Raw genomic sequence first — 27,116 nt, forward strand, 5'->3', positions numbered from 1 at the left:
CACTGACGTAGTATATTACCCAGTGACGTAGTATATTGCCCAGTTACATAGTATATTGCCCAGTGACGTAGTATATTGCACAGCCACGTAGTATATTGCCCAGTTACATAGTATATTGCACAGCCACGTAGTATATTGCCCAGTGACGTAGTATATGGCCCAGTTACGTAGTATATTGCCCAGTGACGTAGTATATTGCCCAGTTACGTAGTATACAGCACAGAGCCACGTAGTATATTGCCATTACGTAGTATACAGCACAGAGCCACGTAGTATATTGCACAGCGACGTAATATACAGCCACGTAGTATATTGCCCAGTTACGTAGTATATTGCCCAGTGACGTAGTATATTGCCCAGCCACGTAGTATATTGCCCAGTTATGTAGTATATTGCCCAGTTATGTAGTATATTGCACATCCACGTAGTATATTGCCCAGTGACGTAGTATATTGCCCAGTGACGTAGTGTATTGCCCAGTTACGTAGAATACAGCACAGAGCCACGTAGTATATTGCCCAGTTACGTAGTATATTGCCCAGTGACCTAGTATATTGCCCAGTTACGTAGTATACAGCACAGAGCCACATAGTATATTGCACAGCGACGTAATATATTGCCCAGTTACGTAGTATATTGCCCAGTGACGTAGTATACAGCACAGAGCCACGTAGTATATTGCACAGCGATGTAGTATACAGCACAGAGCCACGTAGTATATTGCCCAGCCACGTAGTATATTGCCCAGCCACGTATGTCACAGGTTAAAAAATAAACATATACTCACCTTCCGAGGGGCCCCTTTTAGTTCTGTCACCTGTGTTCGGTTCAGGCGGCAGCTTCCGGTCCGAGGGTGTGATGACGTCGCGGTCACATGACCGTGACGTCACGGCAGGTCCTTCTCGCGCAGGCGCGCAGGGCCTGCGATGACGTCACGGTCACATGACTGTGACGTCATGGCAGGTCCTTCTCGCGTAGGCGCGCAGGGCCTGTGATGACGTCGCGGTCACATGACCATGACGTCATGGCAGGTCCTTGTCGCACACCAACCTTAGCACCGGAACCTGCCGCTTGCATGGACCGATCACCGGAGCGTCGTAAAGGCGGCGGAAGGTGAGTATATAATGATTTGTTATTTTTATTTAATTATTTTTGACATTAGATGTTTTTACTATTGAGGCTGCATAGGCAGCCTCAATAGTAAAAACTTGGTCACACAGGGTTAATAGCGGCGGTAACGGAGTGAGATACCCGCGGCATAACGCGGTCCGTTACCTCTGGCATTAACCCTGTGTGAGCCGTGACTGTGAGGAGTATGGAGCGGGCGCTGGGCACTGACTGCAGGGGAGTAGGGAGGGACTAATCGGACTGTGCCTGTCGCTGATTGGTCGCGGCAGCCATGACAGGCAGCTGGAGAGACCAATCAGCGAATGAATATCCGTGATGGAAGTTGCCGACAGAAAGACGGAAGTACCCCTTAGACAATTATATATATAGATATGGATCCCCATGACTTCTATGTAAGCCCCTAATGAGTATAATGGTTTATTTTCTTTTATACATTACAGAACAACGGCAGTACGGGGGGACAAATATATACCAGGATGGGGCACCGGATAGTTACGCCACTGAGGTCAGACTATACAACATTGCAACAAAGCTATAGGTGCAAAATGAAGAGGGAAAATGTGAATTTGGATGGAAAATATTTTGGCATAGGGGGGCCCCATTTGAAAGTTTGCAGCGGGGCCCAAAACTTTGTAGTTACGCCACTGAGTGGTACTGTGCAGTGTATGTATACACAGGATAATACAGTATACAGAACATGAGGCTGAGTGCAGTATATAGATGATAGGAGGCTGAGTGCGATCACGCTACAATTATGCCACACAACATCTTATTATTGCAGCTGTATAAGATTTATTGGTACACAGAGCTATTGAATTTGTGCTATGTACATAACAGATGTAATCCACATGGAGAATAATCAGTAAACTGTGAGATTAGTATTAGATTTTTATATTGATTAATGTAAATGTTTAGTTATATTACAAACTATGCTGTAAAGTATTTACTATAAGACTTGTCAATAGGATGAATCAATTGTACTAGCGATCTCTTCAACAAGTATATATGTAGGATTTTATTACTGACCTGACATGTAACCGATTCTCAAGGTACATTATCCCCAAGGGTAGGTTCACACAAATGATTTCTCCATATGGCCGGGGTCACACTTGCGAGTACAATGCAAGAAACTCGCATTAGTCTCTCGCATCAACACCTGGCAATGCCGCCGGCACTTGGGACTGGAGTGTGCGGCTACATGTATTTCTATGCAGCCGCACGCTCCGGTCCTGAGTGCCGGTGGCAGTGCCGGGTGTTGATGCGAGAGACTCATGAGAGTTTCTCACATTGTACTCGCAAGTGTGACCCCGGCCTATAAGTGAAAACGGACCGATTATTCTGATCAGACTTTAATCAATGGGATCAATTTTTCTCGTACATGGAGAGAAAAAAAGTTTCTTCACCTTCTCCTTTTTGTCAATCCATGAAAATCCGAGTCATCAGAGTGCAGTCCGATTTTTCACGGACCCATAGACTTGCATTGCCAATTTTGATCCGACCCCTCAAATCAAAATAGGACATGTCTCCAATTTTTTCCGCAGACCACTCCATCCGAGGAAAGAGAAAAAAAAAATCAGTCATCTGCACAGCCCCATAGAATATCATAGGTATGATGCATTTGTCTGAGAAAGTTGGTCGTGTGCATGCTCCCTTACAGATAAAATGGATACAATATCCTCATATACAGTGAAGTAATGCACTTGTGGTTATTGTGATATAACTTGTTGCATGAATCATATGTATAACATGGAAACAATGAAAACTTGGCTACAAAAATAAATTCTTAATTTTAAAAATATGTCATTTAAAAAAAAACTTTTGGCATTTCAGAAGTTTTAAACAGTGGGGGTCCAGATGATGCTCTCCTCTGAGACCTTTTATAAACTCGGGGGGAGAGCAGCGCTCAGTTAAGCACTTCTGCCCCTTTAATTCACCGAGAGCTTCAACACTTGCACCCCCCAACTGATGAAAACTTCTGACATGACAGATTGACATTTCAAACTTACTACACTTGTGAGCCACTTCTGTCTTTTCTCACAACTTCTGAATTTATGATCTGACTTTAATCATGTAGTCACGAAAGCTGAAAAGGGAGGAAATAAGAACTTTATGCTATAAATGTATCTCGAAAAATAGTCTAAAAAGACAAAGTTTGAACATATCCCAAGTGTCAGTGCACATCGCACTTCTGTGTAAACTGACCCTATATGAGAGCACCCATTGTCCCTGAGGGTTCGTAGTGAACTGTAGAAATTCAGTGTGCCACTATGGTACCTTTTATGAGGCACCATATTCTCTCATAGAAGCAATTGTTTCTCAATGAGAATACAGCATGTGATGAAACATGATAGAATATGTCCGTATCCCCTATATGAAATCAAAGGCATGGGCAAGGGGGGTGAAAAAGGAGATAGTCTCCTGAAAAGCTATTACAACTACAATATAGAGACCTTTATGTTTGTAGAACAGCATGTATGGCAATACAAAACCATCCACAGAATAAGATTGTAAATGTACTAAAAAAAAAAGGGGCAAAGACACCACAGGATGAATACTAAACAAAAGAAGGGTTGTAGTTCCAGCTCCTTAAAAAATTCCAATCTTTATCAATCCATTTTAAAATTGCAGTGTTGGTGGGTGCTCCTCGTGGCAGGGAAAGGGGGATAGATGCGACGCGTTTCGATCTAGATGACTATCTTTATCAAAGCTATGATATCAGAGCTTTGATAAAGATCATCTGGATCGAAACGCGTCGCTTCTATCCCCCTTTCCCTGCCATAAGGAGCACCCACCAACACTGCAATTTTAAAATGGATCAATAAAGATTGGAATTTTTTAAGGAGCTGGAACTACAACCCTTCCTTTGTCACAGAATAAGACCCCAATCAGACGGCCATAATTGCATGCACTTCAGCATTTATGTTATATGGCTCCAAGTCCCGGCCACAACTAACCCCACCATAGGTCCCTGTGATACTGTTGGTTGTGGTCGAGGTTGGAATCGCAGCGGAAAGCTTCACCCTAAGGGCGCATTCACGCAGCTGTATAAATCAGACCGAGATCGGACCACAATGAACTGACTGGCTCTCCCCACCCGAGCGTGACAGCCAGTGCGTTTCGATCTCGTTATGATTTATACGGCTGCCTGCCTGTGCCCTAATATTGTACAATGTAGACACGGGTGGAGGAGGCAATTTATTAAAACTAGTGCAAGTGGAAACAGGAGCCATTGCACTAGTGTTGATAAACTCTTTCCTATTTTAAAGCTTTATTTTCTGGAATTCCTTCATGCAAGAAGACTGCACGTTTTCCTTAGTGTCTCTGTTATCCATTTCCATATTTGTGCCAAAAAAAAGGAATGTGATTTATGGGACGTTGACTTCATGTTGAAAGCTCAGTGGTGATGATGTCACTGCTCCTTGATGACCTCACATAACCCGCCGTTCCTCTCCCATTATTCCGTACGGTACATTAGTTTCCAAGCAAAGTATATTTGGTATCTTTAAGTGACTTCCACTTCAGGAATATGATGAAGCTTGAGATGTTGAAGCCAACGATAACGTAGAAGAGCACCAGAGAATTCAGGGACACCCGCAGCATGTAAATGACTTCCGAATATTCCCTGCCATAGCCGTAGCGATAATTATAATTATAATCGTTAGCAGAATAATTCCCCGGGATGCATGGGTTGTACGAATCCATATCATGCGTGGACACCCAACATGACTGAGTATCCGTATACACCTGGATCACATATAGGATGATTCCAATGCCGGCGATTGTGACGTTTATCACGTGGCTGATCAGGCAGATCTTTATCCGGAGGATAGTTTCCTTGTTGGCGAAGATCACGGTGATGATTGCAGTGGAAATAAGCGTCAGGCTACCCACAAATACAATTCCACTGCGCGAGAGAAGCGACAGGTAACTGTTCTCAGCCACAAACATGGAGGTCCCGATAGTCAATTGCAGCGCCCCTATAAGGATCAAAACCGCACTCAGCGATTTCATGGGTTGTTTCTTCTTTTTGGACAGCTCTTGGACCCAGTTCGGAGTCGTGCCAAGTCCGGGAAGGTTGTTCTGTCCTCCTGGAACCACTTGGGTAGTGATAGACAAGTTTCCCACTTGGGCAGTGCTTACGGCCATCTTTCCGGCGAGATGTAAAAAGTTTCTTTCAAGAATGTCGCCCCGCTCTTCTTTTCGGCGTTCTTTCTCCTGTTCTCAGCGTTCTCTCCAGTCTATTGTAAACAGGCAAAAAAAAAACCCCTCCAAAGGAAATGAGGAGGGAGGAAAGGAGGAGCTGTGGTTCCGTAAGCTCAGCTCTACTAAATCACTGCTGGGTGTAGGCTCTGGAAAAGAAAGGGTTAAAAATGAAAGATCAATCTGTATGTATCACCGCCTAACTTTTTTTTTCTGCTTCCTTATTGCACAACTTTTAGCGAAAAACACTCCCATGGATTTCACAAGAGACTTTAGGAAGTTAAATGCAAAAAATAACGGATCAAGTTTAAAGGGACAACAAAGTCTTTCTGCATTTACGGCAGTTTTGTGATGCAGATCTGAAAAATTATTTTAGTTGTGGCGCCTGTTTACACTCGGACACCACAGAAAATCAGCAGATGGTTTGGTTTACCAGGAAGCCGGTGTTACTTGCTGTGAACTCTCACTTCCAATATCATCTACTTTGTTTCCCGTAAAACTTGAGATCGCCTCCAGATGTCACTGACCTTTTTCTCGCTGACTCGTCACATTCGCATCGCTCTGCACTGGTGTAAACAGCCACATGACGGGATTGGCTTTCGCTTTTTTTTATTTTTTATTTTACTCCACCCATTCAAATGCTAATCCCACAGGAGGGGCTTGTGGAATTTTAAGGGAATATGTGATTAAAATATGTGATTAAATGGGATTTTTTTTTAATAAAAACTGCAGGGGTTAATGTTCACACATTACAATTGATTATTGATTGGGATGTTTTCCCTAGGCTACGTTCCCACGATGAGTTTTTTTTTTTGCACTGCGTATTTTCGATTACATGCAGGTAACCTCTATTTTACTTAATGGTTGCAGAAAATCTGCAACATCAAAAGCTCATGGTGGGAACGTAGACTTATAAAGACGCGTTCAATGATTTTTCAGTGTCGGATCAGATTTTCATTAGAATTTTTATCAGTAGAGTTTTTCTACAGTAATATGGAGGGAAAAAAATTTGGAGGATGTTTAAGGCTCTACTTTTAAAGAGCACACCAGTAGCATCCGATTTTTTTTTTTTTTTCACTGACCGAAAACATATCCGGGAGTGGACAAAACACATGTGTGAAAAACTGACGGCAAAATGAAGCCTAAAATTTCAGAGACCACCTGCAGCTTGGCTCTATGGACCAAATCTTAGTCTCAGCCTGTGAGGCTGTCGAGTTTGGGTCAGGAGACGGGTGGCCAGAATCTGCATGTCTGTACGCATGTGTGAACATAGCCAAAGACTTGTCCTGAAGGATACGGACCCACTTCATCAACAGCTAATGTATACCTATTATAAGAGTGAAGACGCTATACCGCTCACGTAGATGATTCTGAGCCATATTATCACTCATAGCACAAAGCTGCCAATCTGCCGGAAAAAAGGTTAAGGGTGTTTTACATACGGTATTTAGCTTGTTTTTGCAAAAATACTTATTTTTGACCAACTAGTTTGTAAGTCAAAAACAAAATGTGGACTACTGTAGAAACTTCCTTTTTAGTCACTGTTGTCACACTTTTGGTGAGGTTTTTTTTCCCAAATGTTTTAAGTGATGCCTTTTATTCATGCATTTTTTCATAAGTTTAAAAAAAAAACATTTTTAAAGTAAGGAGGTTTATGACATGGATCGTTAAGCAGATCCATTTTAAATTCCACATTAAAGAGCATTTGAAGTTTTTTCTTTTTTTTTTTTAAATGGATCTGCATCAAAATCTACATAAAAAAGTAAACTGTGTGAACATACCCCAAAAACCACATGTGTGCATAGAAAGCAACAAAAAAAGCTTTTAAAAAAAAATCATCAAAATAATAAAAAAATACACTACTGAAAGGCAAGTGTCAAGAAAGGAGAAAAGCATGTTACTTAGAAGTGAATATGTCACTTGCAGAATCCTGGGGGCCGCAATGCAACCCCATTTGCTTGACGCAGCATCAAGCGCACATTGGTCGCTTGACAAATGTTGCGAACTAAGTTTTTGTGTAGCCCAAGACTACTCCAGACAGCTGCCATAAAGAATAGCCCTGGAGGCATTGAGGCAACCCTATAATACAGAAGCAGGGAAACCTTCAGCCCACAATTACGATATCTCCAGCGCCTGGAAAGATTCCTGGGGGCCACAGTGCTCAGGCCAGTGGTCATGCTTTCCAGCCCTTTAATCCCTTCTTGCACTGCGAGCATGCGCACACGATGTCCACTACTAAACGCTGTAGTGAAGGCATTGCAAGGATTATGTCATGACGCTGTCCAGTGTCAGCATCTGGATATATTCTGTGTGTGGAGTTAGCTCGCGATGTGCTTCCATCCCACCGATGAAGATAGCTTCAGCCCCCGACATCTCCCATGTGATATATATGCTGCAGCCTCAACGTCTCCTTTGTGATGGACATACTCCAGCCCTAGTCTCCTGTGATGTACATGGTTCATCCCCAATGTCTCATAGTGAATACACTCTAGTCCAAGCATCTCACATGCGCTGTACATGCTGCAGCTCCAGTGTCTCCTATGAGATGTAATATACAGCAGTCTTGGGGTCTCCTAATTGATGTATATACAACAGTCTTGGTGTTTCCTATGTGATGTATACGCAAGCAGACTTGGCGTCTCCTATGTGATGTACAGTATATACAGCAGTCTTGGTGTCTCCTATGTGATGTGTATACGGCATTTTCGGTGTCTCCTATGTGATATATACTGCAGATCTCCTGCTGCTTGAGTTCTATGAATGTAACATGAGCAGTAATGATGAATTTCCCACAGTGAGAAGACCTGCAGTATAATATACAGCTCTGGCAAAAATTAAGAGACCACTGCAAAATGTTCAGTTTGTCTGATTTTTCTCTCTATAGGTATATTTTTAAGTAAAATGTAAATTGTTCTTTTATTCTATAAACGTCTGACAACATGTCTCCGAAGTTCCAAGCAATACATTTTGTATTTATTTTATGAAAATGAGAAATGGTCAAAATACCAAAAAAATGCATTGCTTGCAGACCTCAATGCAAAAAAATCAAGTTCATAATCATTTAGAAACAACAATACTAATGTTTTAACTCAGGAAGAGTTCAGAAATCAATATTTTGTGGAATAACCATGATTTTTAATCACAGCTTTCATTCGTCTTGGCGTGCTTTCCACCAGTCTTTCACACTGCTTTTGGGTGATCTTATGCCACTCCTGGTAATAAAATGTAAGCAGTTCTTCTTTGTTTGATGGCTTGTGACTATCCATCTTCCTCTTGATTACATTCCAGAGGTTTTCAATGGGGTTCAGGTCTGGAGATTGGGCTGGCCATGACAAGGATTTGATGTGGTGATCCTTCATCCACACCTTGATTGACCTAGCTGTATGTCATGGCGCATTGTCCTGCTGGAAAAAAACAGTCCTCAGAGTTGGGGAACATTGCCTGAGAAGAAGGAATCCACTGTTTTTCCAAGATAACCTTGTATGCGGCTTGATTCATACGTCCTTTGCAAAGATTAACCTGCCCAATTGCAGCCTTGCTCAAGCATCCCCAGATCATCACCGATCCTCCACCAAATTTCACAGTGGGTGCAAGACACTGTGGCTTGTACACCTCTCCAGGTCTCTGTCTAACCATTAGGTGTTGGGCAAAGCTGAAAATTAGACTCATCAGAGAAGATTATCTTACTCCAGTCCTCTAAGGTCCGACCCTTATGGACTTTGGCAAACTTCAGCCTGGCTCTCCTTTGCTTCTCATTGATGAAAGGCTTTTTTCTAGCTTTACATGACTTGAGTCCTGCCTCTAGGAGCCTGTTACGAACTGTTCTTGCCGTGCACTTCACCCCAGCTGCCATTTGCCATTCCTTTTGTAGGTCACTTGATGTCATCCTGCGGTTGCTGAGTGACATTTGAATAAGATGACGGTCATCCAATGTCTGCTGCTTGACCCTGTTGTAATGGGACTTCCGTTTTAGAAATTTAAGGGATGGAGGTAACACGATGCTCACTGTATCCCTCTGCTAGTAAAGCCAGAATTGAGCCCTTCTTTTCCTCACTCGACTTTTCTTTTCAACTCCTTTGGCATGGTTAAAAGTTATTTCATTCCTATTACTTTTGGGATATTACTAGCACTTGTTTTGCCATTCAGCTTGTCCTATTGCAAGATGATTGTGAACACCACAGCAATGTTTTTTATACTTTCCTTGGTTAAATAAGATTTGGTTCAGGTGATCACCTAATCAGAAGCACATTAAGTAGAATGGTTGGAATTCAACTGACACTGGAATGGACTGGCTGTCAGACATGTAGAGAAGCGGATTTTTATAAAACTGTGCAGTGGTCTCTTAAGTTTTATAAAGAACTCGAAGCAGTAAGTCGTACCAAATACAGATATACAGCTCTGGCAAAACTTATCACAAAGAGTCTCCTGATGTCACGGGGTTACCGCGTGTGTGAAGCTAGAAGACCACAGGGTCTGATTTCTCCTACTCCGGCGCTGAGAAGAAGCACTTCTCCTTCATTTTAAATGTGTTTATTTCTTCTGGCAGAACAGGGGTTAATCGGCCGTGTTGGAAATCCCTGTGCTCACAGCCAAGCTTGGTTAGCCAACCCTGTTCCCTTTATAATTTGGCATATGAGGAGAGTTGACGGAGTTACAAATCACTACTGCTTGGTTTGTATGTGTGGTAATTCCCTATCCTTCTCTATTTTGGTTTATTCCCCTACCTTCACACCCCGGTGAATTCCTCTTGTTACATGTGAGTGAGTATTTTGTATGCCTGGAGTTTTCTGCTAACCCTTGTGTTGCCTTGTATGTCGGGTTGGTGTACTATGGTGCATAGTAGCACCCCTCTTCCCTGGGTGGGGGGACTAGAACAGATGGAGGGCTAACTCAGGAGATAAGGCAAGGGCAGAGGCCCCAGCATCTTCGCCATCTGAAGTATCCCGGGGAGTAGGGCAAGCTAGGGTGCCCGCTAGTGTTAGAGACAGGGACGGAGCCCCTGGTCCTGGGCCACCCGACAGCTGTGTCATGACACTTGGGCTCCAGACAGACGCAAATCGGTAAAAGCAGTTACGAGTAGAAACATCATCCATACGACCTAACATCACAGCCGCACCAAAGAGAAGCAGCTCCAGCCGTCACATTAGGGGTGAGTTAATTGTTTGACCAAATATAGCAGGATCATTTTCAAGTTGATCATTATGTGCGGCAACTGAATGACATGAATAATCAAATGGCTCCCGGCAGAAAAAAGGTTCCCCCCACCCCTGCTTTATTACATAGTTGTACATTCAGCTGATCTTCAGGCATTTCAGCTCTCAGACCTATGGCAATATGAACTGCTTGCCAATAGAAAGCCATACGGTATTGCATCAATGCGGGGAGACATGGGTGAAAAGCACTGCACCCTGCAGACGCTGTTTTTTCTTATTTAATGGGTGCATGATTTTGCCAAAGAACATCTGTTTCTCCAGAACTTTCTTTAAAGCTGAAATTATCAGTGAAAAACATTTCTGTGCAATCTCTTGTGCAATCCTGGATTTCATAAGAATGACGATGGTGAGACTGGATGTCGCAATCTTCCATCATTTGGCGAATTGAATCGGTGAATCACAGCAATGAACATGGCGTAATTCCCAAGTTTATGTGCAGGGGAAAAAGATACCAAAATGTAATAAGGTCATGATTCTGGTTACATTGCATTCTTCCACCCTTGGGAATAAATAATAATAGTAAAGAAAAAAAAAAAAAACACTTCACTTGCATACATAAGCCTTGTGTTTCTCTATTTTGCAAGTAGTTGGAAATCATATTTTAACCCTTCTGCACAGCAGCGCCAATGTGTGCGCCTGCCATAGGGTAAAGGATGCTTTCAAATGAATTATTTTGCAAACAAATGCATTTTTCCCTGACATTTTTGCAAGCTATTGGTGTTCCATGAAAGTCAATAATGAAATTTAAGTCTCACTACCCACAAGGATTTTATTTATTTTTGTGGCATTTTCCCTAGCCTTTTTTTCTTTTTTGGAAAGGGCTGGGAGGCTTTACTTGTGTATGGCATTTTTTCCTGGTGCTTTCCAATAGAATTATTTCTATAGGCCTTAAAGAAAATCCTCAGAAAAAATGCACATATGCTACAAATGTAATGAAGAAAAAACAAAAAAAGGAGGGGGGGGGGGAGAATACACAAAGACATTCTTAAAATGCATGATTGTTTGTTTTTTTTTTACAGGAAAGTACAAAAAAAAAATAATACAGAAATAAAAGTGTAAAGAAGCAAGGACAGTTTCACACAAAGCGGTGTTTCTCCAAAAATGTTTAGTTTTTTTTCCCCCACACACGCCTTCAATGTCCACACACACCATAATGTTATTGGAATTTTTACCAGTATTATATATGGGGCATAAAAAATGATGTGGGCGAATCATACTGTATGACGGGGAGCAGTGGGGACATCTTACTGTATAGAGGGGAGTGATGGACATCTTACTGGGTATAACGGAGCTGTGGAGACATCTTACTGTCTGGAGGGGAGATGTGTGGGCATTATACTCTGTATAGACAAGCTGGGGGCCCATCATACTGTATAGAGAGGTGCGGTGGAAGACATCATACTTTGTAAAGGGAAGCTGTGGGAGCATCATAATGTGTAGAGGGGAGCTGTACAGGCGAAGACTCATGGGACATTAAATGTAAAGTGGGCGCTTATTGCTATAGGGGCACTCCACTTAGGGACAAAATGTGGGCACTGTTTTCTAGGGCATTTGCACAGGATATAAATATTCTAGAAGTCAGTTTTACCATCTAGAAGGCACAAAGGAAGCGTTTTACTTTTTAAAGGACACAGTGGTGGGCATTTTATGTGGGGCAGTAAGAGGTGCACGGTTTTTGCACCACACACCCGATGCAGTAATAGGGACACATACAGCCCCATATGGACAATCACTTTAGCCCTGCATGCACTGGCTGCCTGTATATTGTTGCCTAAAACACATGTGACAGCCTTTCCTGCGCATTTTATTGTGCCTTGCATATAAAAGGCTTCTTGTCAATCCCTTCCCGACTAAAAATTTATAGACATCAATATGTCAAAACAACAAAAATAAACTAAAACCTGTGGAATGCGGAGAATAATCTAACATTTAATTGTGAGAAAACAGCATTGTACACTTTAGATGCTTCTCTCTATATACAAGAACCAGTCTGAGATTCCCCCAGTAAGTTATATTATAATGATATCAGTGTGCACAAAGGCTCTAAAGCTTTGCGTCTCTGAAACGATTTAGAAAAATCTGCTCTTATTTCACGGTTTCCATTTCCTCAACGTCGCTCTCGGTGACTCCAGTGATTAAATCCATCTAATATTGATTTGATTTCCTTTTTAATAATCAGGAATATGATTATCTCCAAAGACTTTTCAATGCTAAAAATACCGAAAATCAATATAAAAAGCAAAATAAAACTGTAAGTGATGGAAAGCATCACTGAAAAAGTCAATGTTCCGGTCCTAGCAGTGGCTGGCTAAGACATTAAAGAAATGGTAGACTTCCTCCTTGTCGTAAACGGCCACTTCGGTGGAACACTCGCTGCATTTCACGGGGTGGTACATATCCACCGCTTTACTTTGCCTTGCTATTGCTGACTCTGCAGTGGCAGCCTTCCTTTTTTTCCTCTCCCGTCGTCTGTTCTTTATTGGCTGTTCAGGAAATTTTAAAACCTCCTCCTTGTTGACAATGCAATTCATGACAAACATGGCTCGATACTGTGTCCTATAGGATTCGTGTCTGCAAGAAAAATTGTTTTGCCGTAGAGATAATAATTAAGTTATTGAAAACAAAGAGGAAATGAAAAAGACGTCAAATTAGAAAAAAATGGACTAAAATGTATATCCTGAAACCGGAATACCAGCTAATACATATTAGGTGCACGTACCTTTGGCAATCCAAGCAAAGTGTAGTCATACAGGCTGGACAGTTCAAGATGGCATCGCTGCTGGGAAGAGCATCCTGTTTGGTCGAATGGGTCTGCGATTGCCTTTGTTTTCTGAGGTTTCTGTAACTAATATTTAAAGAGATAGTTTAAAAAACCCCAAGTAACATTAATTTTTAATCTATTATCTGGTGTAATGGATCAGTGAGAAACAAACAAACAAATAAATAAACATTGGCATCCTATGCCAGATTACGGCTACATTCTCCTCCACCTTAGTACGATGGTATTCTCCCCTAGAGTTGTGGAATCTAGTAGAATATGGTGGCATATGACGGTCCATATGTCACTTTATAAGCCTCTTATCAGGAGGAGTGAGCATAATCCGCAAGCAGCATATCAATACACAGTATAGACTTCTGCTCCTCTGATTTTGGGGATCTTGTGATTATGATTTCTTTCCATTACAATGGAAAAACATCAGCATCTAATAGAGTTTAATTACTAGCATTGAGTTGTAGCCTTACCTTCTTCTTTTGGCATCTACCCATTCCTGGTCCCGGTCATCCTCGTGTGGATCGTACAGCAAGTCATCATTAGTCAGCACTTTGTGCTTTTCTTTCCGCGTTTGTACCTTTCCTTTTTCAGTCCCTAAGAAGAAATAGTAACAATTGATTAGTATCGACGAAGACTTGTTCACACTGGAATTTTGAGATAAAAGCCGTAATTTATTTTATCTAATTGTAGTACATCCCATCTGGTTTCTGTATATTTTTCTCTATTCGTGCTTGTAGAGTAGATGACCACTTCATCCTGTTGCAGCTGAATCCCCCCAAACTCCCTTTGTTCTATTTAGGTTGATCTAATGAATCTATGTTTCACGGTCCTTTACAGAGTAACAAGGATCCACCGCAAGTCTTGTGACCTGAACTCAGCAGCCTCATAGGTGAATATAAGGCCACAGAGCTCGGGTCAGGAAACAAACGGTCAGTCCGTTCATAGGGTCAAAGTACGGACCGTGAAAAATTGCAGAGTGAAACTGGCACTATAGTTACGCTAGAACGTTTTTGTGTAACCGGGGGAGGCCTTTAAAAACCTTCAGCAGGAAAAAAAATGTAATACAGGCTGCTGGGAGATCAGATAGATGACAATTTAGCTTACAAAGAAAGTTTTAATTATATTTGCACAAACTAATGATTTATGCAAAAAAGTGAGTCCACTGCTGCATATATGCTCATTCGATGGGATTACAGTGGCGGTTCTCAGGTGAGGAGTTTGGCCCTGTAAATAATCCTCTTCTAATCCCTTCACTGGCGTCCAATCCAATGTAAACTACTAACAGTTACATACAAGGTTGTCCATATTCTGTTACGACCACACTTCTCCAAATTACTCTCCCCATAACTTCCCATTCGTAATCTCCGGTCCTCATAACACCTCCTTCTCACCTCCGCCCTGGTACACTCATCAACCAAAACACTCTTCAAGACTTTTGTCTCCAATAATTTAAACCATCTGACATAACGCAAATGAAATGCTTTAAAATGAATAATAATAATAATGTACAATGTATATATCAATTCAAAGATTCAACTTGTTAGAAACGTGATCAAAGATATCCAACTATTCACACCATGCTAAATGTATCTTTATTTACCTTCATCCTCAGAGTCAGAGTCAAAGTATATCTCATCATAATACTGCGGCTTGTCTCCTCTTGATGTTGTGGCACCGCTTGTAGAGGCGTCTACAATACAAACACACCCAAATTATTACAGTCACCAAATTAATAACAAACAACTTAAAATTAAAAGTGTAAACGCTCTTCACCCCCCCAAATAGACTTTTAGGCTATGTGCACACTTTGCGGACTGGTGTGCAGATTTTTCCGCACTGATTTTGATAAATCAGCAGGGCAAAAACACTGCGTTTTTGCTGCGGATTTATCGCGGATTTTCCGCGGTTTTTGTGCGGATTCTTCTGCAGTTTTACACAGTTTTAATCGCTACAGATTCCGCATAAAGAATTGACATGCTGTGGAAAATAAACCGCAGCGTTTCTGCACGTTTTTTTCCGCAGCATGTGCACAGCGGTTTTTGTTTTCCATAGGTTAACATTGTACTGTACACCGCATGGAAAACTGCTGCGGATCCGCAGCAAAAACCGCAACGTGTGCACATGGCCTTAGGCTATTTGCACACGTAGGAAATGTGGTGCAGAATTTTCTGCATTAAATCTGCATCTCCTGGCAGAAAACGCAGATGCAGATTTGATGCAGTTTTTGTGCGTTTTTGTTGCAGATTTTGTGCAGTTTCTGTGCAATTTTTGTGCAGATTTTACCAGTGCGGATTTTTATCATGAAGGGGTGCAGAAACCCTGCAGAACTGCACAAAAGAAGCAACATGCACTTCTTTGAAATCTGCAGCGTTTCTGCGCGAATTTTTCTGCACCATGTGCACAGCTTTTTTTTCACATTGATTTACATTATACTGTAAATCACAGTGCAGATCTGCAGCGTTTCTGCGGCAGAAAAAAACGCAGATCTGCACTAAATCTGCATCGTGTGCACAGGCGCTTACCATGTATCCACATTTGGGGGATCCATTGCTAGTATTTCCAGTGATGACTAGAACATGGCTTACTCAATGCAACCCTACATCCTTATATATTGTAGCTTGCGAGCAGGACCCGCACTCCTCCTGTAACTGCTGAACTGTGTTACTTTGTGATGTATTTTTTGTCTGTTCACGTCTCACCCAGGCAGATGCGCGGCAATGTCGGAGATGCTTGGTTGTGCGTGGGCTCTGCCGACATTTTGTTAAATCTCAGAGCCCCCCACACATCCATCCCAGGCTGGCTCGTGGCAGTTAAGGAGCCCCCGCACCACTGGGATTTCACAAAATGTCGGTGGAGCCCCCACATTACCGAGCATCTGTGAAACTGCCACGCACCATCCTGAGATGGATGTGTGGGGGCTCCGGTTTTCACAAAGTGGCGGAGCCCCCGCACCACCGAACCTGCCGCACCAGCCTGGGATGAGTCAGATCATCCCCAGATCACCGACCACAGTTCACCAGCACTCCCGATCACACCCTACCCCCGGTAAGCTGAATTTGGACTTTAAAACAGACCCTCATTTGAACGCATCATTTTTTTCCCCTGTTTTTCTTCTGAAAGTTTGGGGTGCGTCTTATGGTCTGGTGCGTCTTTTAGTCCAAAAAAACCCCACGATTTCGATATATATATATAAAATATTGCATATGACTATTGTTATGGGGCTACACAATGATAAAAGAAATGACTGTTTCAGTGCTGCTTTAACATGTTGGTCATGTAAAAAGGAAACGCATGACATCAGTGTGCAAAGGGCTATTACCCATTTTAAAAAAGCGATTCACCAACCTGGGCCATTGCTTTGCCATCTCCCTTCCATTGTTTTCATGGTGGAACTCAGCTCATTTTCCATTTCCTTCTCGAAGTCATCTTCACTAGAAGATTCACTTTCGCCGGTAAGACATTCACGAATCAACTTACGCTTCTGCTCTGGAGTTCCGTGTAAAAGAATGTCCAACTCATCTTCAGAACTTCAAAAGAGAAAACAGTCATAAAAAAAATCCTACTCAAGTTACAAGGAAGCGTTTAGCTGCTTTCTCTAATAAAACAGATCACTGTTGAGATTTGAGAGATGGTAAATAGATATTAATGTTCACCACAGGGACTATACTTTTAGTCTTTCTCACATAGTTTATATTAGGCAAGGGCTAGAAAGAGAGACATATAGTAAAATAAAGGAAATATTGCAACCATGGACCTCCACTTCAATTGATGGCATACCGCTAGGATTTTCTGACATTTAGTAGTAATAATAATAATAATAGTTTTTTATTATTATTATCATTACTACTACCATTGGCCCAACCTTTGGCAACCCCATACACTCGAGTGCAACGGTGCGGCCACAGTTGCCTGCACAGATGGAAGTGCAGCTATGCAAGAAAAAACGGAAGGAGAAACAGTGCCACGACCCCTTTTGATTTTTGGGGTCCCAGATGTCTGAATGATCATATACTGAAGTGCTGGAGAGAATGGTGCAGGAAAAAGCGAGTCCTTATTTTATTCCTTGTTTCCATATGTCATGACCTACACCATAAGGACTGTATAAGAGTCAATCTAATATTGTGTCCTCAAGTAATACCTAGTACAGCGGTGTAATTTTATATATATGGATTTTTATATATATGGATATATATGAATAGTATATACTGATTTATGATCACAAAGCACAATCTTCACCTGCTAATACCACGTTCTTCATCACTAGGTTCTTCTATTGGATAAGCGTCATATTCTTGTTGTAACCGGTTCATGGTGAATCACACTTAGTGTAATTCCTGGTCACATGTGCTGTATGTGCGGACTTACAAGCAGAAGGATATGCTGCAGATAGATCAGCGATGGATATAAAGCTGCAAAACACAGAATCACTTTAATTTATACATTATCTTCCCAGCAAGGCTTTAATCACGAGCTACGCCTGGTTTTCCTTCACTTCCTCTGTTTAGATGAGGTCTGGTTTGGCACATGGAGAAGTAGAACATTAGTGATGGGAACTAGTTATGCACGAATGTGCTTGGATAAGGTGTTATCTGAGAAAGCTCACGTGTTAACCGAGTGTCTTCGGCATGCTCGAAAAATATGTTCAAGTCCCCGCACCTGCATGTCAAGCGGCGGATCGACAGCTGAAACAAATTATTATTATTATATTTATTTATATAGCACCATTGATTCCATGGTGCTGTACATGAGAAGGGGTTACATACAAATTACAGATATCACTTACAGTAAGCAAACTAACAATTACAGATACAGAGGGGCGAGGACCCTGCCCTTGCGGGCTTACATTCTACAGGATGGTGGGGAAGGAGACAATAGGTTGAGGGTTGCAGGAGCTCCGCTGTTGGTGAGGCGGTAGCTTCGGTAGTGGTGAGGAGGCAGCGGGGTCAGTGCAGGTTGTATGCTTTCCTGAAGAGGTGGGTTTTCAGGTTCCGTCTGAAGGATCCAAATGTCGTTGATAGTCGGACGTGTTGGGGCAAAGAATTCCAGAGGATGGGGGATATTCGGGAGAAGTCTTGGAGGCGGTTGGGTGAGGAGTGAATAAGTGTGGAGGAGAGAAGGAGGTCTTGGGTGGACCGGAGATTACGTGAGGAAAGATATCGGGAGATTATTTCATAGATATATGGAGACAGGTTATGGATGGCTTTGTAGGTCAGTATTAGTAATTTGAACTGGATACGCTGAGGGAATGGGAGCAAGTGAAGAGATCTGCAGAGGGGGGAAGCGGAGGAGTAGCCAGGAGAGAGATGAATTAGTCAGGCAGCAGAGTTAAGGATGGATTGGAGAGGTGCAATGGTGTTAGCAGGGAGGCCACAGAAAAAGGATGTTGCAGTAGTCAAGGTGGGAAATGATGAGGGCATGCACAAGCATTTTAGTAGATTGAGGGTTGAGGAAAGGACGGATTTTGGAGATATTTTTGAGCTGCAGGTGACAGGTGGAAAGAGCTTGGATGCAGGGATTCCATTACAAACAGGTAAGGCTAGGTTCCCATTGCGTTAGGGCAATCCGTTTAGCGCTAAGCGCTCGCGGATTGCGCTAACGCAATTTCTTTTAAGGGATCGCGTTAAATCTTAGATCTGCGAGAGCGGGGAACGGACCTCGGGCGCGCGGCGGTCGCTGCAAGCAGCGTCCGAGGCACGCTACAAAAGAACGGCACATCGCTAGCGCGTGCCGAAAATGACACGCGCTAGCAATGCGCTTTAACATTGCAGGCAATGGGAGCGCTAACGGACGCGTTGCACGGCGTTAATTTCGCCGTGCAACACTGTCCATTAGCGCTCACCCATTAACGCAATGGGAACCTAGCCTAATCCTTGTATGTGTTGCGGCTGTTGAACTGTCGCGAGACATGCAGCTGTGGGGACTCGAACATATCAAGCGCCGAAGACACTTAGCACACAAGCATGCTCAGATAACTAACACCTTATCAAAGCATGTTCACTCATCACTATCAGGGACCATCCATATTTACGTACACCTTGATGTGGTTGGAGGCTTTTGCACTTTTTGAAAAAAAAAAAGTTAACCAAGTATCTTATGTTTTTTTTTACATGTACAGCGATATTGGAGTTCATATATTCACCCTGGTCCTGCAGCCATCAAAATCCCCACAGCGGCAGTCACCCTGGTCCTGCCGCAATCAGAACCCTCAAAGGAGCAGTCACCCTGCTCCTGCCGCCATCAGAACCACCACAGGAGAAGTCACCCTGGTCCTGCCGCCATCAGAACCCTCAAAGGAGCAGTCACCCTGGTCCTGCCGCCATCAGAACCCCCACAGCAGCAGTCACCCTGGTCCTGCCGCCATCAGAGCCCCCACAGGAGCAGTCACCCAGGTTCTGCCGCCATCAGAGCCCCCACAGGAGCTGTCACCCTGGTCCTGCCGCCATCAAAACCCCCACAGGAGCAGTCACCCTGGTCCTGCCGCCATCAAAACCCCCACAGGAGCAGTCACCCTGGTCCTGCCGCCATCAGAACCCCCACAGCAGCAGTCACCCTGGTCCTGCCGCCATCAGAGCCCCCACAGGAGCAGTCACCCAGGTTCTGCCGCCATCAGAGCCCCCACAGGAGCAGTCACCCTGGTCCTGCCGCCATCAGAGCCCCCACAGCAGCAGTCACCCTGGTCCTGCCGCCATCAGAGCCCCCACAGGAGCAGTCACCCAGGTTCTGCCATCAGAGGCCCCACAGGAGCAGTCACCCTGGTCCTTCCGCCATCAGAGCCCCCACAGCAGCAGTCACCCTGGTCCTGCCGCCATCAGAGCCCCCACAGGAGCAGTCACCCTGGTCCTTCCGCCATCAGAGCCCCCACAGCAGCAGTCACCCTGGTCCTGCCGCCATCAGAGCCCCCACGGGAGCAGTTACCCTGGTCCTGCCGCCATCAGAACCCCCACGGGAGCAGTCACCCTGGTCCTGCCGCCATCAGAACCCCCACGGGAGCTACAAAAGAACGGCACATCGCTAGCGCGTGCCGAAAATGACACGCGCTAGCAATGCGCTTTAACATTGCAGGCAATGGGAGCGCTAACGGACGCGTTGCACGGCGTTAATTTCGCCGTGCAACACTGTCCATTAGCGCTCAACCATTAACGCAATGGGAACCTAGCCTAATCCTTGTATGTGTTGTGGCTGTTGAACTGTCGCGAGACATGCAGCTGTGGGGACTCGAACATATCAAGCGCCGAAGACACTTAGCACACAAGCATGCTCAGATAACACCTTATCAAAGCATGTTCGCTCATCACTATCAGGGACCATCCATATTTACGTACACCTTGATGTGGTTGGAGGCTTTTGCACTTTTTGAAAAAAAAAGTTAACCAAGTATCTTATGGGTTTTTTTTACATGTACAGCGATATTGGAGTTCATATATTCACCCTGGTCCTGCAGCCATCAAAATCCCCACAGCGGCAGTCACCCTGGTCCTGCCGCAATCAGAACCCTCAAAGGAGCAGTCACCCTGCTCCTGTCGCCATCAGAACCCCCACAGGAGAAGTCACCCTGGTCCTGCCGCCATCAGAACCCTCAAAGGAGCAGTCACTCTGGTCCTGCCGCCATCAGAACCCCCACAGCAGCAGTCACCCTGGTCCTGCCGCCATCAGAGCCCCCACGGGAGCAGTCACCCTGGTCCTGCCGCCATCAGAACCCCCACGGGAGCAGTCACCCTGGTCCTGCCGCCATCAGAGCCCCCACAGGAGCAGTCACCCTGGTCCTGCCGCCATCAGAACCCCCACAGGAGCAGTCACCCTGGTCCTGCCGCCATCAGAACCCCCACGGGAGTAGTCACCCTGGTCCTGCCGCCATCAGAACCCCCACGGGAGCAGTCACCCTGGTCCTGCCGCCATCAGAATCCCCACGGGAGCAGTCACCTTGGTCCTGCCGCCATCAGAACCCCCACGGGAGCAGTCACCCTGGTCCTGCCGCCATCAAAACCCCCACAGGAGCAGTCACCCTGGTCCTGCCGCCATCAAAACCCCCACAGCAGCAGTCACCCAGGTTCTGCCATCAGAGGCCCCACAGGAGCAGTCACCCTGGTCCTGCCGCCATCAGAGCCCCCACAGGAGCAGTCACCCAGGTTCTGCCGCCATCAGAGCCCCCACAGGAGCAGTCACCCTGGTCCTTCCGCCATCAGAGCCCCCACAGCAGCAGTCACCCTGGTCCTGCCGCCATCAGAGCCCCCACGGGAGCAGTCACCCTGGTCCTGCCGCCATCAGAATCCCCACGGGAGCAGTCACACTGGTCCTGCCGCCATCAGAATCCCCACGGGAGCAGTCACCCTGGTCCTGCCGCCATCAGAACCCCCACGGGAGCAGTCACCCTGGTCCTGCCGCCATCAAAACCCCCACAGGAGCAGTCACCCTGGTCCTGCCGCCATCAAAACCCCCACAGGAGCAGTCACCCTGGTCCTGCCGCCATCAGAACCCCCACAGCAGCAGTCACCCTGGTCCTGCCGCCATCAGAGCCCCCACAGGAGCAGTCACCCTGGTCCTGCCGCCATCAGAGCCCCCACAGCAGCAGTCACCCAGGTTCTGCCGCCATCAGAGCCCCCACAGGAGCAGTCACCCAGGTTCTGCCGCCATCAGAGCCCCCACAGGAGCAGTCACCCTGGTCCTTCCGCCATCAGAGCCCCCACAGCAGCAGTCACCCTGGTCCTGCCGCCATCAGAGCCCCCACGGGAGCAGTCACCCTGGTCCTGCCGCCATCAGAACCCCCACAGGAGCAGTCACCCTGGTCCTGCCGCCATCAGAACCCCCACGGGAGCAGTCACCCTGGTCCTGCCGCCATCAGAACCCCCACGGGAGCAGTCACCCTGGTCCTGCCGCCATCAGAACCCCCACGGGAGCAGTCACCCTGGTCCTGCCGCCATCAAAACCCCCACAGGAGCAGTCACCCTGGTCCTGCCGCCATCAGAGCCCCCACAGGAGCAGTCACCCTGGTCCTGCCGCCATCAGAACCCCCACGGGAGCAGTCACCCTGGTCCTGCCGCCATCAGAACCCCCACGGGAGCAGTCACCCTGGTCCTGCCGCCATCAGAATCCCCACGGGAGCAGTCACCCTGGTCCTGCCGCCATCAGAATCCCCACGGGAGCAGTCACCCTGGTCCTGCCGCCATCAAAACCCCCACAGGAGCAGTCACCCTGGTCCTGCCGCCATCAGAGCCCCCACAGGAGCAGTCACCCTGGTCCTGCCGCCATCAGAGCCCCCACAGGAGCAGTCACCCTGGTCCTGCCGCCATCAGAGCCCCCACAGGAGCAGTCACCCTGGTCCTGCCGCCATCAAAACCCCCACAGGAGCAGTCACCCTGGTCCTGCCGCCATCAGAACCCCCACGGGAGCAGTCACCCTGGTCCTGCCGCCATCAAAACCCCCACAGGAGCAGTCACCCTGGTCCTGCCGCCATCAAAACCCCCACAGGAGCAGTCACCCTGGTCCTGCCGCCATCAGAACCCCCACAGCAGCAGTCACCCTGGTCCTGCCGCCATCAGAGCCCCCACAGGAGCAGTCACCCAGGTTCTGCCGCCATCAGAGCCCCCACAGGAGCAGTCACCCTGGTCCTTCCGCCATCAGAGCCCCCACAGCAGCAGTCACCCTGGTCCTGCCGCCATCAGAGCCCCCACGGGAGCAGTCACCCTGGTCCTGCCGCCATCAGAACCCCCACAGGAGCAGTCACCCTGGTCCTGCCGCCATCAGAACCCCCACGGGAGCAGTCACCCTGGTCCTGCCGCCATCAGAACCCCCATGGGAGCAGTCACCCTGGTCCTGCCGCCATCAAAACCCCCACAGGAGCAGTCACCCTGGTCCTGCCGCCATCAAAACCCCCACAGGAGCAGTCACCCTGGTCCTGCCGCCATCAGAACCCCCACAGCAGCAGTCACCCTGGTCCTGCCGCCATCAGAGCCCCCACAGGAGCAGTCACCCAGGTTCTGCCGCCATCAGAGCCCCCACAGGAGCAGTCACCCTGGTCCTTCCGCCATCAGAGCCCCCACAGCAGCAGTCACCCTGGTCCTGCCGCCATCAGAGCCCCCACGGGAGCAGTCACCCTGGTCCTGCCGCCATCAGAACCCCCACAGGAGCAGTCACCCTGGTCCTGCCGCCATCAGAACCCCCACGGGAGCAGTCACCCTGGTCCTGCCGCCATCAGAACCCCCATGGGAGCAGTCACCCTGGTCCTGCCGCCATCAGAACCCCCACGGGAGCAGTCACCCTGGTCCTGCCGCCATCAGAACCCCCACGGGAGCAGTCACCCTGGTCCTGCCGCCATCAGAACCCCCACGGGAGCAGTCACCCTGGTCCTGCCGCCATCAAAACCCCCACAGGAGCAGTCACCCTGGTCCTGCCGCCATCAGAACCCCCACGGGAGCAGTCACCCTGGTCCTGCCGCCATCAAAACCCCCACAGGAGCAGTCACCCTGGTCCTGCCGCCATCAGAGCCCCCACAGGAGCAGTCACCCTGGTCCTGCCGCCATCAGAACCCCCACGGGAGCAGTCACCCTGGTCCTGCCGCCATCAGAGCCCCCACAGCAGCAGTCACCCAGGTTCTGCCGCCATCAGAGCCCCCACAGTGGCAATAAGCCTGGTTCTCCAGACCCCTGAATAGAAACCCTGCCACATACAGTGCGGAAATCCAGGACAGCAGACATGCTGCTCCTATCCAGCTGCTCCAGGATCAATTCCAAGCAATTTACCAAAACGGGAGATTCAGTGACGCTGTCCAGGAGCCTACTGCGAAGCCTCACACCCGCCGTCCCCTCTCAATAAAAAACTGCTGTATTCAAATTAACAATCATACAATATAGATTTACCTTTTCCTGGGTGAACCCAACACCAACAACGAGCGTCGCACGGCAATGACGTCATCAAGTTATCGACGCAAGGCAATGACGTAAGCAACTAGCTACCCTCACAAATGGGCGTAGCCGAGATTGTAGGGTGGGCGTGGTTACGGTGGCCCGCTGAAATAATGCTGGGGGTGACATAGCAACTGGCGCGGCGCTTCAGTGCACTAGTGTCGGTGTGGCACGCACTCTCCGCTGCTGCAGCGCTGTTTGTGCAGTAGTGCTGAGCTGCACCGGGCAGAGGCAAGTCTCGTGTCACTCCGTCAGTGCATGTCCTGCTGCACTCTGCTTGCTGTCAGTGAATGGATCAGTGAGAGGCAGAAAACCTGTCGCAGTTCTCGGTTTCGGGTATAGAGGACACACAGACATCCTAGAGGGGTCCTCTACCTGGTACCAACCCTGTGTACAGGTCACACAGACATCCTAGACTCGGGTGGAGGACCCCTCTAGGTCCTAGTGGGGTCCTCCACCCGGGACCACACCTGTGTACAGGACACGCAAACATCCTAGAGGGCTACTCCGGCCGGACCACCCCTAAGTATAGAAAATACAGACACCCTAATAAAGGGGTCCTCCGCTCAGGACCATCCCTGTGTACAGGACATGAATATCCTAGAGGGGTCCTCCACTCAGGACCACTGCTATTTACAGGACACGCAGACATCTTTTTGGGGTCCTCCGCTCGGGACCACCCCTGTGTATAGAAAATACAGACAGAGGGGTCGTATGCCTGGGACCAACCCGGTCTATAAAAAATAGACATCCCAGAGGGGTCTTCGACCCAGAACCACCCTTTGTGCAGGACAGGCACACATCCTCCGCCCTGGACCACCATGTGCAGGACACGCATATATCCTAGATACTACCTTCGCTCGGGACCATCCTGTGTGTAGAACACGCAAACATCATAGAGGGGTCCTCTGCCTGAGACCACCCCTGTATACAGGACACACAGACATGCTAGAGGGGTCCTTAGGCCAGGACCAACCTTGTGTATAGAAAATACAGACATCCAAGAGGAGTCATCCACTCGGGATCACCCTGTGTGCAGGACACGCAGATATCCTACAGGGGTCTTCCACTCTTGACCACCCCAGTGTGTAGGACAAACAGACATTCTAGAGGGGTCCTCCGCTCAGAACCACCCTTGTGTACAGTGCACACAGGCATCTTAGAGGTTTCCTCTACTCTTGCATTTGGGTCACACAGACATCCTAGAGGAGTCCTCCACCGGAGACCACCCCTGTTTACAGGACAAGTAGACAGCCTAGGGGAGTCCTACTCCCGGGACCATGCCTCTGTGCAGGACACACAAACATTTAAAATAACCAATAAATTTAATTCAACTTCACAATTGTGTTCCACTTGTTGTTGATTTTTCACCAAAAATTTACATTTGGTATCTTTATGTTTGAAGCATGATGTGGGAAAAGGTTGAAAAGTTCCAGGGGGCCGAATACTTTCGCAAGGCACTGTATGCAGTAGCTTCAGAGTAATGGGATTAGGGCTTGGTGTTAGCAGCTGTCATTAACACCAAGTCCTAGGTTTAGAAATGAAAAGGTGTCAACCCAACACCCTCATTACTAAGTTGGTAAGTAAACAAAAACAAACAAACAGTCACTAGCCTATGTAGGAGCGTTAACAGAATGAACCTACATAAGAGTTGCTGTTTGGATAATGCATGATTGATCCACACCTATGCTTAATGATTTGCAAGATGTTCCTTTTCCTGAAATCTTGTGCCCTTTTTTCTCCACATATATCTGATCATTGTGGCCAAAGAGTTCTATTTTAACCTCATCGGTCCACAGGACAGATGTTTCTAAAATGCCTCAGTCTTGTTTATATGTTCTTTTGCATGCTTCTGACGATGAATTTCATGGTGAGGACGCAGGAGAGGTTTTCTTTTGATGACTGTTCCATGAAGGCCATAATTGTGTAGGTGTCTCTGAACAGTAGAACAACGTACCAAAAATCCAGAGTCTGCTAAAGCTTTCTGAAGGTCTTTTGCAGTCAAGCAGGGAAATCCGATTAGCCTCTCTAGCAATTCTACGAGCAGCTCTCATTGAAATGTTGCTTGGTCTTCCAGACTTTATCTTGACTTCCACTGTTCCTGTTAACAATTTCTTAATTCAATTTTGAACTGAGGAAAGGGCAACTTTAAAACATTTTGTTATCTTCTTATCGCCTTCTCCTGCTTTGTGGGTCTCCACCATTTTCAGAGTGCTAGGCAGCTACTTAGAAGAGCCCATAGCTGCTGTTTTCTGGAACAAGGTTACAGGACACTGGGAAATTTGCATCACCTGGCCATTCCTAACGATGAGAGTGAACAAGCCATAACCCTAACAGGGTAATTAAGGTCTGAAACCTTGGTCAAAGTAATCTGAGCACACAAATCCCTCCAACGGTGCCTAAACTTTTGCTTTGGCCCAATTTCCTTTTTGTAATTTTTAAAATGTAAAACATGATTATATATATACTGTTCAAAAAATAAAGGGAACACTAAAATCCCACATCCTAGATATCACTGAATTAAATATTCCTGTTGCAAATCTTTATTCATTATATAGTGGAATGTGTTAAGAAAACATAAAAATGATCAATGTAAATTAAAATTAATATCCCACAGAGGTCTGAATACAGGCTGATCCAACTTCAGTGGAAATGCCTCAAGACAATAAATGATGCTCAGTAGTGTGTGTGGCCACCAAGTGCATGTATGACCTCCCTACAATGCCTGGGCATGCTCCTGATGAGGCGGCGGATGGTCTCCTGAGGGATCTACTCCCAGACCTGGACTAAAGCATCCGCCAACTCCTGGACAGTCTGTGGTGCAATGTGAAGTTGGTGGATGGTGCGAGACATGATGTCCCAGATGTGTTCAATTGGATTCAGGTCTGGGGAACAGGCAGACCA

General features: G+C 46.5%; 1 protein-coding gene across 2 annotated transcripts; it reads right to left on the reverse strand.

The window, feature by feature from the left end:
• Window positions 1-12,692: 12,692 nt before the first annotated feature.
• EAPP (E2F associated phosphoprotein) lies at window positions 12,693-24,323 on the reverse strand. Of its 2 annotated transcripts, none has more exons than XM_077262732.1 (7): window positions 24,168-24,323; window positions 17,551-17,723; window positions 16,660-16,841; window positions 14,915-15,004; window positions 13,785-13,908; window positions 13,261-13,386; window positions 12,693-13,112 (listed from the first exon to the last, which is right to left on the reverse strand). In XM_077262732.1, the coding sequence occupies exons 2-7, from the start codon at window positions 17,622-17,624 to the stop codon at window positions 12,836-12,838; spliced, it is 873 nt and encodes a 290-aa protein (XP_077118847.1). In that variant the 5' UTR covers window positions 17,625-17,723; window positions 24,168-24,323; the 3' UTR covers window positions 12,693-12,835. The 2 variants fall into 2 exon arrangements, with proteins under 2 accessions (XP_077118847.1, XP_077118853.1); XM_077262738.1 differs by lacking the exon at window positions 24,168-24,323 and adding an exon at window positions 24,051-24,139.
• Between the last annotated feature and the right edge of the window lie 2,793 nt (window positions 24,324-27,116).

The sequence above is a fragment of the Ranitomeya variabilis genome, chromosome 1 (genome assembly GCF_051348905.1).
Source record: "Ranitomeya variabilis isolate aRanVar5 chromosome 1, aRanVar5.hap1, whole genome shotgun sequence".
NCBI classification, from domain to species: Eukaryota; Metazoa; Chordata; class Amphibia; order Anura; family Dendrobatidae; genus Ranitomeya; species Ranitomeya variabilis.